At 44.2% G+C, this 14705-nt stretch overlaps 1 protein-coding gene across 2 annotated transcripts in view; it reads right to left on the minus strand.

Annotated features, from left to right (window-relative positions):
• The window catches only part of GMDS (GDP-mannose 4,6-dehydratase), a 3238640-nt gene that overhangs the window by 685264 nt on the left and 2538671 nt on the right, over nt 1–14705 (minus strand). For both annotated transcript variants that reach the window (XM_069613525.1, XM_069613524.1), the window contains exon 8: nt 6866–6984. In XM_069613525.1, the coding sequence (XP_069469626.1) occupies nt 6866–6984 (119 nt within the window). The remainder of the gene's footprint in view (nt 1–6865; nt 6985–14705) is intronic.

Raw genomic sequence — 14705 nt, forward strand, 5'->3', positions numbered from 1 at the left:
GTGTGTGCATTGGTCTCTTATACATGGGTTGTACCCATTTGTCTTCAGGAAACTGAGTGACTTCGTTTGGGAAGCAGAGTTCCAGAAGCGCGTTCAGGGTATTGGGCAGACAGACAAGCCGATTCTGAGCAAACAACCTTAATCACTGGAATCCTCATTGCATACTCCAGTTGTGAGCATGCCACTTTGTGTGAATAATCTTTGCCTGCAGCAGTGTTTGGACATTGACATTGGCTGAATAGGAATGGGTAGGTCGGATGCACCGGCACCGTTTATAACCGTGCCGGTGCATCCGACATGCTGCACTCGCGGTGCCGCTCTCCCCACCAGGTCCGACCTGGCGGGCAGAAAGGCACCTGTGAGCACAACTCGTAGTTTGTCGGTCCGGGAACTATGGTACCGTCAAGCTTACCGGTACCGTAGTACCCGGACAGGCAAACTTATAATGAGGCCCATCTTATTGCAGTTCTGTTACAACAGGGACTGTGGGTCATAATTGCAAATGTCATAGTAATTTAACATAGAAGGGTCCGAGAGCAGCAGGTGTAGTATAGTACTGTGCTTGCAAACTTTGTTTTCTAGTACTGTGCTTGCAAACTTTGTTTTCTAGGATAGGTCTGTCTTTAAAACTAGTGGTCATGATTGCTGTCTTTAGGGAGAGTTTAGATTTAGGCAAAGGGTTCTCAAACCAATAGGAACGCATTGTAGGTCTGTGTATGCCTTTCCTACCCACAGGACATGAATGTATCTTTTATAAATTCGGTCAGGAGATACACAGGGCACCCAGGTAAGTTTGGGGTGGCTATGCTGATAGAAAGGGGCAGGCCAGCTCATATGACAGGAGGGTAAACAAGAAGGAAGACCAGACCATGTAAATCAGAACAACAGAACAGGAAGAAAAGGGAACAAAAGCGGTGACCAAGAGAGGATGGGATCCATTAACTGGACAAACAATGAGGAATTCTGCTAGGGTTGTGTACACCAGGGGCGGACTGGCAAGGGGGGCAAAGGGGCTATTGGCCCCCAGAGTGGCCGGACTGTTGACCCATGGGCCAGAGCTCTAAAATATAAAAACAAAATAAAAAAGATGAAATCCTTCAGAATTTAGCCTGCCACAAAGCAACCAAGTGCTGCAAAGCCTGCTCAGATTCTCTGGAAATGGAGCTAGGCATTTGTCGTGATTTCTGCAATGTTGTAGATGTGCCAGGGTGGCCCCCATGCATGGGCCTCCAGACTGAGGCAGAGGAAGAAGAGTCTAGGCTGCAAGTACATGTTTACACCGTTCAGTGGCAATGTATGCATTCAAATACACGTTCTGTGACCTGGATGGTAATGCTGGCACGACTGCTCCCAACACATCATTGGTCTGTTACAATACCCAGCAGTTTATCAGGACTCTCACAAGCTGAGAAAGTAAGGGTTCATGTCTTAGAGTTTGTCCTCGGTTTGATCCTATATGAATGCTTCCCCTATGTTCTGGTGAATTTCTTGATCTCCAGTGTGGTCGTACAAAAAGTGTTTAAGAGCACCTTGAATAGCGCCCATGGATGTTGCTTATATAGTGGTTATCGAAATGGTGGTTGAACGGTTTGTGGTACTTAATTTTGGACACAGTCGGAAAACACACCAAGAAAGATATAATATTCAGGTATTAATTATTAGAAGACTACAAACTTCAGAGTTGGCCAGATTTTCTTGAATGCCTCCAGTGATATTCCAGAAATAGACTGAGTGACTGAGCAATGTGGGCAGGGGAGGGAGGTGTGAGCAAAGTAAGGAGATTGAGTTAATAGATAAAGGATGCAGCAAAAGGAGAACAGAGCTCTGAAAGTTATTTGTAAGAAATAGGGGGGCATTGAGAATGTGGTGCAAGGAAAGGAAATTGGTGAATAATGGGTGAAAAATAGAGTAAATGAGACGGAAGTACACATCTGGAATAGTAGGTGAGCAGATTGTTGCTGAGATCTATGTCTGACCTGTATGCCAATGCACTCAACTGTGGGACTGGCCTTATGAACGTATGTTTCAATTACTACTTCTCTTATATTTTTTCAGGTTGCTTTGTCATGTGACTTGGTGCTTTGAAAGCACACACTATTGCACAGACTAAGATTATAATTATAGTAGGTTGACATTGTGCTTGTAGGCTGCTTCTGGATGCATTTGCCTGAGGATACAGACTATAAATAGGCTTCCCCCTTGCGGATATATTGCTGCTTTGAAAAATAGATGTATTGAGCAGTATACTAGTTCAGCCCTTGAATAACAACTCTGCAAAAAGCATATTTTGTGTTGCTCATATTGAAGATGGAATAGGAGAAGATGATGCCTCCCCTGCATTCTGAATGGGAAACTTCGGAACCGGGATGACAGGGCTCACATCCCTACCTTTTACAATTCATACATTATGTGATGCCTGTTTTATCACTGTGCCTTATTTTCCTTTACTATCTGTAGAGAAAGCCTCACTCAGATGGTTTTATACTCCAGTTTTACTCTGTAAATAAGGACAATGCTAGAAATGTATGTTAAGCATACTGATGAGGAGGCAGGATGACAAGTGAGGGTCTTATGCTGTGGGGTGTGGGTACACAAGGTGCAGGTATGCAGATTTTGTGTTCTGGGCTGGGGAGTCAGCAAGCCAGGTATGGATCTTTTGCCATGCCAGCTCATTGTTGACTCTGAGAGCAAACCCAGACCCCCTGGTTCAGCAGCAATGGCACTGCTCTAACAATTAATTCTCTAGCTTGGCCATCTCTTTGCATTGTTCTAAAGCTAAAGTAGGGGTGGGATGGAAGGAGATGAATCCTGTTGTCAAATTATAAACTGCTGCACATTGAAATCTGGGCACAAATCCCAGATTTCCCATTTCACCAACTATATTAGTCTGATGAAATAATTGTACCATGTTTGGTAAGCAAGAGAATTTCCAGGGGTGCGGTTCTCCAAGAAACCACAAGCATAACTGAAATATATGTTGAATAAAAGGAATTTAATGTCAGTAATAACTTCTACATATAATTGAGAGTGTGTGGGAGGGGGAGGGGTTGGTATTTAGTTGACTTGTTCTGGAAGTTGGGGCTGCTGCACTGAGCGCTTGAGTCTTGCACTATGGGCCAGGAAGGTAAACTTGCCCGCAGGACAAATGTTGCCAGTCCTTCACCGGTGTACACAGGTTGTACTTGAAACTACCCACAGAATAAAGGGAATGTCAATGCCTCTGCGTGTTATTCTTACAGGCACCACATCCTGCAAGCTACGGAAGTGGATAGCAATTGTGGCTTCTGTATCTTGAACCAAAGGCACAAACAAGGAGTGTACTTACACAAAACAAGCCAGTATGGAACCTGTCAGAATATATAGTGGATGCCTTCTGTGGGTACAGAACACAACACACATGAAAAACACTATAGACTACAGGTAAAACGAGACAAAGGAAGGGGCAGAGATTGCCTCATAGGGTATAAGAGCCCAACTCTGTACAAGGGAATATACGAAGGCACAGGTGTGGACACCATAAAAGACTTACCTGACACTCAGAGCCCCAAAAGGGAAACCAGAGTTCAGAACTGGAAAGAAGAGAATAGGAAATGCAGAAAACTGTAGCATGAACCTGGTACAAGGTAACAGAGGCAAGGGACTGGTACACACAATTGCAAATGATATATCATCTATTCGATCAGACGAAGAACAATGAATCCAATATTACGCAAACTGAGATTTACTCAATGGTGCCTGGCCCTGATGTATTTGATATGGGCCAATTCACCGAGGTCTAGCTGGGGCCACTTGTCGTACTTGAAGCAGACTCTGAAAAGAAGGAAATCCCTAATGGCTAGCTAAGATCTTTATGTATTCATCCCAAATGTTTTTCGCTCTGAATGATCTTTAATCATAATTTGTTTTTATTATATAGCTCATTCATTTGCTTAATTTTACTTAATAACATTCATATAGCTTATGCATAGTCACGCAGAAGACCACTAATCGATGTATACCACAATTGCTTTTTTTATTGATTTCATTGTTTATTATGTTTGGTAATGATGTCTTGATGTGCTGCCTGTTTTTATGTAATCTAATTCCGAAATTAACATATATTCATTCATTCATTCATAAATAAACTAACATGCCAAGACTGAGTAATGGCCAAAGGAAAGTGAGTGCAGGGAGGAGGAGAGGGAAAGAGTGCTTCAAATTTATTTTCCAAACTTCTAATTGCATTCATTATTTTTCCATTGTAGAGGGGTGGCGGGCAACTGACCTTCATCAAATTCATGTTCTCAACCATAGCATACTTGGTTTCGGCAAATAATCTACAAGAAGCTACCCAAGTATTGGAAAAACAAAATGCAACTCACTGGATTGTTCAATTCGAGCTTGCAAAATGAGCCCTATACCTTGTCCTATACCTTGCCTTCTACTTATGTGTTCACAATCACATACAAATAATGTACTCAATGATGTTACATAGCATGTTTCAAAATCTTGCTTGTGAAGCCATTTAGGTGCCCTGGGATTTAACTTCTCCTGCTAGTCCACTTCAATCAACAGCTTAACATTAGTGCCCTGATCACAATACCGAAGGGGGACCCTGTGCCGAATCAACTTCTGGGGCACCAATGGTCCAGGGATGAATATCGGTTTCTAAACCATCAATCAGCCCCACACCAAGGGATACGAACAGACTGGAAACACAAGCAAATTATAAACCTCCTTGTCCAATTTTGGTAACATGGACGGAACGGCAGGCTTATCTCTGAAAGGTCGTCGATCATAGGTTAGTTGCAACACAGCAAAATTACAATGATTACCCAATGATAAAATGGACTGTCCAATCAAGGTTGTTTAAAAATATCTACTTTATTATTATCACAACAGACAGTTCTAGCACACTACGAACTACAACCCACCCTGTAAAGGAATGCAGAAGACAGACAGTTTCAAAGAGGGAAAAGCGATGCACTCTTGATACTGACAGGAGGATAGTCGGTATAATAAATAATCACAATAGTTCAAGGATAATTGATTTCAACACAAAGGGAGCAATGGGTCATAAAATGTCACTGGGGGCCTTCGGAGAAAGGACCATAGGGACAGAACCAAAATATACCTTATGCTGTAGGAGTTCTTGGTGCTCGACGGGGTCGAGTCAGTTTCAAGACAATTTGCAGCTTCTGCAATAGAGTTCAAGATGGGAGACAGTTGAAGGTATCTGGCAGCAGGCAGTTTGGCAAGCAAAGCTGGATGGACGGCTGCAGGCTGGCCTACATGATGGCTCAGGGTCGGCAATCATTGTTGCAGTGCTGGTCGGCGGTTCTGAAGCACTGGTTGAGGCATTTTGGACGGCTTTAGCGACTGCAGCGTAACAACAGTGCAGTCGTAGTAGCTCGAGGGGCTCGACTGGCTCGAAAATGTCCTTTAAGGCTGATGTTGGTAGATGCTTGTCGATGTACACCTCCTAGCTTCTTGACTGGGCTTGTGACATGCTTTATGGCATATGAACCAAAGCTGAGGAGAGTGTTGCAGGCAGCTGCCTTGTCGTTGGTTTGGTTCAGAAACTCTTTTTCCTCACAATGCACGCTGTGTGATGGCTGGCTACCGGTTCTGGAGCTTCTGGAGGGTCCCTGGATTCGGTATCTCGCTCTGTTCCCTGAGAGATGTTTTGGGGAGAGATCTTGCTTCCCTCTTGGACGTCCTGACCTTTCTTCACTGGCGAAAGATGCAAGGCAGGCTGTACCTTCAGCCAGAGTCCAATGATGAGTTCTTCCTTTTGCTTCTGGTAAAGCCTTCAGATGATCTGCCAAAAGAGGGGCTCAGCCCTCTTTTAAAGCCAAATACCACAGGGATTGGTGAAAGCTAAGCCTACCTTAATAAACCAATCCTGGGTCCCCACCAACAATCTCCTGTATGCGTCAGGTCATAACCAGAGTGCTTTGCAACAGAAAAGGTAAAGGGGTGAAAACATGTATTACTATGTCCCACCCATCTTCCTGTCTGTTGTGGATGAAAGGATATCTTTGGTTAATGGAGCGCTCTGTGGTTCCTGATTAAAGTGGCAGGTCTCCCTTGAAGCTGCGGCAGGACCAGACCTTCTGGCTCTACCAAACCACATTCTTGTGCCTTCTGAATGGGGTCCCCCTGCAGGGAGACATGACATTTCACTGTCAATCGATACTGAGTGTGGGAACTGGCTTCAGGTTGACACAGTGCATATGAAATGGTGGTGGGGTTTCCTGTCTCCTTTGTTAGCCTCTGAAGCCAGGCCCCATGTGGGGCTGTTTGAATTTAACTCTGATTAGTATGTGAATGCTGCCACCATCTACAGGGCTCAACAAAAGGACAGGGTGGATCCGTGGAGCCTTTGTTAGGTAATTAAGCTGGGCATGGCAGGTGGAAGGTTTGGCCCTCCCCCTTCTGAGATGACATGGCTGTCATATCTCAACTAAATATGACAGGGGGAAACTGCGTCTGTAGGCTGTGTCCACCCAGAGAACACGGGTCTATGCATATGTCGTGCGGTGAACATAGAAAATTGTGTATGGATTAGCCCTACACATTTTTCTGGAGGTTGATCTACCATCATTCAATTTAATTTCAAATTTCAAATAAGCCCAAGGTTGTGCTTTCTAGACAGTAATCTGTACTCACTCTGATCAAACCATTCTTAAGGTGAACACTTAAGAGTCATGTACATTCCTTTGATCAACACAGTCTTTTTCACTTATAGTGTACGATGAGACACTTAGTGTAGCTCTGTAGCGCAAACATATATTGGCAAAGCCCTCTTCCACAGTACCATAATTAACTTGGGAAGACACCAGTATTCAGTGAAGAAATGCTGCATGCCTGTGCTCATACTCACACAATAGTTTTTCCAATGTGCTTGAAGGCTTTCTCCACAAACTCACGCACACTGTGCACTTCCCCAGTAGCTATGACAAGGTCTTCTGGCTCATCAGACTGTAGCATCATCCACATAGCCTGCAGAGAGAGAGACAACTTTGTTAGGTAATTAGCAGTACACCACATGTTTACCAAGCCCACAATACACACATGACAAATAATACAACATTAAAGAAAGTTGCTATGCAGACAGGCTACTGCTGAACCTATCAACAAACAATTTAGCACTACACCGCTCTCTGGAAATCACCATTTCGCAAAGATGGACTCCCTTCTGAAGGTTTTTTCTTTGCAAGTTAACTCATCTCTTAGAACAATGTCTACTCTGGCAAAATAAAATCGAGGTGTCTTTTTGTGGAACTGAAATATTTTGTGTTTATTTAGAATTTTTTGTTCATGTTGTATCAGAACTTTTGTCACATATTTTTCATGTCATGAATGTTAATGTTAAATGTTAAAGGTATTTGTACCGTGCACCGTCACCAACGGAATTGGTCCCCAGGTGCTCAGGCGGATCTGTAAATGATAAAGGTGGGATGGGTTAGGAAGGTGAAGAAGGGAGTAGGATAGTGAGAGGAGTGGTGTTCTGTTGGCAGCTTCAACTCAGTATACACGGGTGCTCAGCTTTGGTGCGGGTATCGGATCGGAGTCAGTCCGCGTGTGCTGTTTTTCCGGCTTATGTGTTGTTGCAGTGTTGTGAAGTGCGTGCGGCTTGTTGTGCGAGAGATGGTTGTGTGAGTTTGTTGAGTGAGATAAGTATGCAGAGTTTGAGCTTATATTGGTTAGTGGGTTACGTGACCTTTACCATGCTAACATTCACAGTTCTGTCTGAGTGTGGCACTTGTTGGCCTTCACATTCCCATCTAGACGCGGCGCAGGCCAGGGTTAACATTTATACATTTTCAATTCCTTATGCCAAAACGCATGTCACGCTTTCGCAAGGCATGACAAAAATGAGTGATGACTTTCTAATACAGAACGAGTTCTTTTGGCACTAACCGAGAAAGACGTTCGGACCTGTTCAAGTGAAAATAACAGCTACAACACTTCTCACAGAAATACAAGCTGTACCATATGACTGGACAAAAACAAGAGACAACATATGGGTGCACCAGTTTACACCGTCGATTTAGGTTAAAAAGACAATTGTCAGAGAACTAAGCCAGAAAAGTGTATCAACACTTAAGAAAACACCAAAAAAAGCAACAAAAAAATTAAAAACAGTGCTATGATTATTGATCTTCGGTATAAGAAACAAAAAAATTATATTGATGACAATTTGAAAAATATGTAAACAACTTTCATTATAAAATTTGAGCAATAATAAGAGTTTTAATTCAACACTCATTACGACCCAGGTGGTAAGGCGTTAACTGCGCCGTAAAAGGTTGCGGCGCTGTTAACCCCTTACCGCCTAATTACGAGGCCCCTTTGCGGGTCCCTACCTTAACGGCTGGTTTTTACCAGCCGTTAAGGATTGGACCCGCAAAGGGTCCCCATTCCCAGTGAGCATTCCCATTGGAAATGGGGAACGGCCAATGGTGAATGGGGACTTCCTGCACCGCCAACCTTGGAATGGGGCGGTAATTCCGCCATCCACCATGGCGCAATCGGTAAAATACTGGCGTCAACCATGGCGCTAATACCGCCATGGTTAACGCCTGGGTCGTAATGACCCCCCTTGTCTTTCTTTGACCAGTGTGGGAAATAGTCTATGGGAAGTTCCTTGTGCAACAAACAAACCACGTTGGTGTGAGCCATAGGTCCTCCTTAACTGCAATTGATAATGTCTGTCTGAATTTTTAACACTTGTTTTAAGTGCTATGGGCCGAAAAGAACAGCTGCACTGCGAATTTGGGGCTACCCAGCTGTTGTGCCGCTTTAACGAATCGCATGTACCCCTTTGGTTCCAAAATATTATGCACGTCTGTGCAAAAAGGACGAGCATACTCGTCCTTGGCACTTATGGGCGACAACAAGTAGGTAAGCAATACAGTCTGACACAGATTGGACCATGTTAGGCAAAAATGCGACTGTTAAGGGTTCAACGTTCCAGAGTGCCATGAAACAGAGAAGCTGAGAATATGCCTGCACAGAACAAACAAAATAGTGTCAAGGAGATATTGTTGGTGTCACATAGTTGCCCAATCATAAACTATTATGTTCACACAAGTGATTTTTTGCATCACACTTATTGCCCCCCCACTCCCACAAACACACCCCTCCCCTACCCCACCACCACCTAGCCATCTTGGCTGGCGCATCTTAACAGGAACATACTTCCTACTTTGCACTGACCACAAAATCTCACTTAGGGTCAGACCACTGACATATAGAAGTTCAAGAGGCAGAGGCCGGTAGCAGTTCAATCATAGTTCAAACGTATATGTCTCTAGCCCTTCATAAAACTCCTTAAAAAACTGTAGTCAATCGTTGATGATTACAAAATGTGAAAAAAGCAGAAGACCATGGCAAATTAGCATCTCTCATCCCGGCCAGACTCCAGCCGGCCCTCTACCTCCAGCTTTCTTTAGTCTTGTGCATCTTTCCATGCTCCTTTTTCAGGGGTCTCAGCTGGATGTGCAAAGGTGCACATGTGGGTACACATTCTCAAAGCGGGTGTGTGCCTTTTAGTGTGATCTGGAGGCGCCCGGCAATGCAAGGGAGGAATGACTGGTTGTGCAACATATTTGCCGGATGACGAACATCTGTGCCGACCAATGTTGAAGACAATCAATCGCCTGGCAATCATTGAGCCTTCCAAAGGTCAGATGGCAGCAGTACTTGCACTTCGTTCAGGAGTGGCATGACAGGCCTCTCCCCTTTTAAACAACAGAGCAGCTCCGTCCATTGGATAAACACTTAGGGATTGCCCCATGAGCTGTCAAGTCGATAGGCATTAGAGGCAATTGTAGTATTTTCTTGTTCTGTTTTCATTTCCCTTGACCTGCTCTCTGCTTCCTGATTTGCGAGTCTAGGCCTGGTTTTCTCCTTGTTCCGACTCATTGCCTCCAAGAATCCAGAAGCCCTGTGGCTGCTTTTCTTGCCCCACTCCTCTTCCATGTCTCTACCACCACCTCCAGTTACTTGCCACTCATAGCTACAAATCTCATGAGTTTTATCCTGCAACGCTTTCTTCTGAGGGTTCTGTCCTCTGGTCGGCACTAGGAACTTGGTCACACTACGGGCTAAGTGTGGGCTCAGGGAAGGGTTGCTGTTCCTCTTCCAAGAGCTAGCAGCTACCTCCAGCCATTGACACCCGTGTACAATTAGGAAAGGCACCTCGAATAGCCATTACCCCAACCCCTCGCCAATTCCCTTAAACTATGACGAATGGGAGTTGGACCCAGATATCTTGCGCTGGTTATTCAAAATAACGTAATCCAAATGTCCAAAATTCCAACAAAAAAGGTTTAATGAGCAAGTTACGTTAGTCAGCTGACACGTGTTTCAACCCTCAGGGTTCTTTCTCAAGGCAAGGAGTTTTTTGAAGATTCCCATGGAAATCCAGGTATATCGCACACTGCAAATGGGCGGATTCTGAATAGGAAGCTAAGGATGGTACTGCACTGTGCGCATTGATGTGTAGCTCTTGTAGCTTAGCCTGTTTATTCATTTATATAGCATTTTATAGCATGTGGATAGCCCAAAGGCAGAACAAAGCATTACAATCCATTACTTAAAAACAAAAATCAGTAGATGGAAAAAATAATGAACTGAAAAGGTGACTGGGGGGGGGGTGGAAGAGGAATGAGGACCGTGGTGTTAGACGGAAGAAGGACTCACAGGGTGGGGATCAGGGGTTTCATTAATGATTTTCCAGTCAATTGAAAAGACAACACGTGGGTCTTCAAAGTGCTGTGGAGTAAGAGCGGATCAGCAATGGGTTTTAAAATCTGGGTGCAAAGCAGAAGGCGGCTTCTTTTAATATTTCAACAGTATTTATGCACAGAATCTCGGGAGTATTTTTGCAATGGTGTGAGGGTCTCCTACATGCATTGCTTTGTACGTGGTGCAGTCCCTTTTGAAAATTAGACAGTCCGGTGCCTTTGGCGGAGAATGATAAGCATAGGGGTGACGTCATTTGTTTTTTGACTACAGATACGAAGCACACCGGCGAGTGAAGATCTGCTTTAGCTCGGGCCTTCAAAGATATAGCAATTCCAGCAAGAAGAGCTTCACTCACATATAGCAACTCAAGCAGTGGTTGTGCCTTGGCCATTATTCAGACGGTTCTGTGAACTGGGCACAGTGGTAGAAGTGAGCGTGAACGTTCGGGAGCGGCGTTCCACTACTTTTCTTTTCTACTGTTAACAGTTCCACTATCTTTTTGTACCAATTTCACCATTCCGGAACTCTTCTATGTGAAGTTATAGTACACTTCTCTATTTTACTACCCAATGGCAGTTACAGGTAAAATGACATCTCTTTCAGCTCCATTGGCTGTCAATCAGCACGGCTGCAAGCCTCAATAAGTGTGTTGCACACTGCTCCCTTCCTGCCTAGTATGTCCTCCGCCTGGGACACAGGTCCACAATTTATTTTGGTATACTTCTCACACTGACTGAGCATGCTCGGTGCAATATGAAACACAGAAAAGTGAAGTGTCACATGGACCATGACAGGGGCAGACAGACCCGAAAATGTGAGTAGCCCATTAGAAAGGGTGCGTGCACTAGTAGGTGGAAAGCTTCCATCATTCTAAGTAACACTGCATAAATAAACCCATGTTAGTGGAGAAAGTGTGTAGCTATTCTTCAGCCACAGGCCCTAACATGTAGAAGGCTACATGAACTGAAGCACATTGAGCTACTTACTGACCTTTTCACATTGAAAGAAAACACCATCGGCAGACTCTCAGTTGTTAGCTGCTCCTCTGCAAATATGATTAATAAATACATGGTCCTGGGGAGCTCGACTTCTTTAAGAAATAAGTCAGGTTTGTTCATTTAAAAAATAAAAAAAATTACCTGATCACCGTTTTGCTTTCTTACATTCTGTGCATGCGCGATTTGTGGTTTCAAATGACCAAAGTTTTAACTTGCTCTGTAGTGTTCCATCAATATAGCCCTATTAAGCAAACACTACCGATCTGATGAACAAAAAGTATGCCTTTAGTGGATAGTTCTCTCACTAGAACAATTTTGTCCACTTATTCAATCTCGGCCTAAGAATAAACAAATTCTGTCACGGAAGCAATATGTGTTGCCTGAATTACAAATCATTGCAGTGTGCATGTCCTTTTTGTAATCTGTTATTAAGCGTTATTGTGATGGATGAAACAACTACTGTGCTGTAGAAGCACAATGTCGAGTAGGGACTACTCAGTCCCACACTGCCACTAAAACAGCAGCGATCCCAATCATACAGGTTAAACCACCACAGCCCGAAACGTATGCCTCCTTCGCCTTTTGGTAACGCAGGCCGAGGTCAGGCTATATCTGCAAGAGCGTGATGACCTGATAACAGCTGCAGCCAAAGCAGCTTCAGTGCAATGATTCCAAAATAAAAGAATGTCCAATCAATAAAATCTATAAAATATAGGAACTTTAATAAAGACAATCAATGCAATAAGCTACCTAAAACCACAAAAGCCTGTCCCTTAAAAAAGTCCCTTAAAAAACAGAGAGTTCTGAACTGGGTATGGAAGGGCACACTGGGTTGATAAGCAGAGGATTTCAGGCCAGACACTTGGCAACAATGTGAACTTTTCAAGGATATGTTCCTGTAGAAAAGGTAGAGACCTGGGTCTAAAAAGTCTGTATGGTCTTCTAAGGCTTCACTAAAGATCAATTGGCCTTTTCAAATACATTATGTTCTTGTCTTTGACACTCAACAGAGTTGTACCACACTTTTTGGCATTGAACCTGGTGTCTAGGTGATTTTAGTGCTGGCGTCAGTGTCGAGTCAGTGAGGGGGCGGCACTATGTTGACCCGTGCAGTGCTGTCCGGCACTGATATCAGATTATGGGTCTAAGATGCTACGGATGTTGGGTTGGTGGTGTTGGAAGACTCTGTGGCCTCAGGTGTGGAGAAGAAGAGACTGGCTAGCGTTCATCAGCAGTTTGGCTTGAGGTACAGCAGTGACATCAGCCAGAAGCTCAAAGAAACTGGTACCAGGAGGTGGTGACTAGTTGGAGGCACTAGAAGTCCCAGCGGTTCTCGGATACAGAGGCAGCAGAGCTTCTGCGTCGAGCAAAACTCTGAGATGCTGAAGGAGCCGATTGCGAAGTTGGAAAGGACTCCGGTGGCTCCTGAGAAGCAGCTTGGATGGAGTAGAAGTTGCCAAAAAAACTGGCATTGATGCAGCTCAAAGATGCAGGGATATCCGGGTTTCACTTATTTGGTTCTGTTGTTGCTGCGAGACCTAGTTCAGAGTGTCAGGGGCAAGGGAAGTACTTTTCTACGCTCCAGTAAGGAACGGTTGTACATCACACTTGCAGGGTCCTGCCACTTCTAGTAAGCAGATTTCTCGGTACCAGTGTCTCTGTTGCAGAGGCCTTATCCAAAGCAGTGTCACCACAACCGTGCTCTTGGGATGGTTAGAGAGCTGAGCTTGACTCTGCCTTGGATGCCTTCTGTCTCGCTTCTAAGGCAGAAGATGTTGGAATATGCAGTATTCCGACCAGAGGACCAGTGAATCCTCCTTTTTGTCTTAAGAGTCCATACAGGAATGAAACAATTAAGAGCATTTCCTCCCCTTATATTGGCAAAATGTCACAAAAATGGGTCCAAATCCAGCCTGCTGTAAGAGGTCTAATCCAGCCTGCTGTAACTACTGCCATTTGCGTTATCGCATCAAACCCAGAGAGCCTTGACCTGCAGGAAATTGGGGGAAGGGATGTGGTAGAGAACCCTCACTGAAATCAATATGATGCAGCTCATCTCTCAGCCCACCACCCCCTTTTAGCTATTCTAACTTGGCCAACTTCCCATGCCTTCTTACTGTAAATGGACTCAAGTGGGTTGCACCCTGAGGCGAGTGTGGCTTTGGTATGGTAGTGCTGCCTTTGCAATACTGATTCACAGGAGACCACCTGGGGTGAGATTCCTGTGCCCTGAAGGAAGGTGTTACTGTTCCTCTTGAGAAGCAAGAAGGCAGCTTCCTGGCCACTGTTCTTCCAATTTGTCTACTTCCAATGTGTAGCCCTCGATGCCTAGAGTATATTCACTATACAGTCTGCCTATGTAAATACTTCTACTCTACTTCATCAGTAAACTACTTATGTGAATAAGATTGCATATGTAAATATCACTGCTTATTATACTTACAGATCCTATGCATCTGTAAATTATCCTATATCTGTAAATATGTTCAATATAATATGTGCCAAACTTATGTTTTCTATTGTTGACTGTACCGCATTACCTGTTTTCCAGGGCCCAGATACCCATGGGTTTGGCAGCTCTATAAATGTTAGATAAATAAATAAATGGCTGTAGTGGAGACATCAGGCCAGTTGTTGAGGTGGAACCAAGCCTGATTTGCATATGGTCTTTCCTCTTTTGTAATGGCTTAGCAGGTGAAAGATGATGGTCTGGAGGGGTGCCCAGAGCAATGCCAGAGGTTAGGATTAATTCCAAACATTCCAGCCATCATCTCTTTTGTTTTGCGCGAGTCGTTGATACACTTCACCCCTATCAAAGCTGTAGTCCTGCTCACAGAGCTAACACTTGTATTATACCAAGTTTAGTTGCTGTGGCTTTATAATTATGCATCCTTAGTAGCCACCATACCCCAAACCAGGCATGGCGTATAGTTAAAGATTAACGTGACACCAGACTGACTAAAGCATACC

Source organism: Ambystoma mexicanum, chromosome 5p, assembly GCF_040938575.1.
Source record: "Ambystoma mexicanum isolate Mex_15411 chromosome 5p, UKY_AmexF1_1, whole genome shotgun sequence".
In the NCBI taxonomy this organism is placed as follows: Eukaryota; Metazoa; Chordata; class Amphibia; order Caudata; family Ambystomatidae; genus Ambystoma; species Ambystoma mexicanum.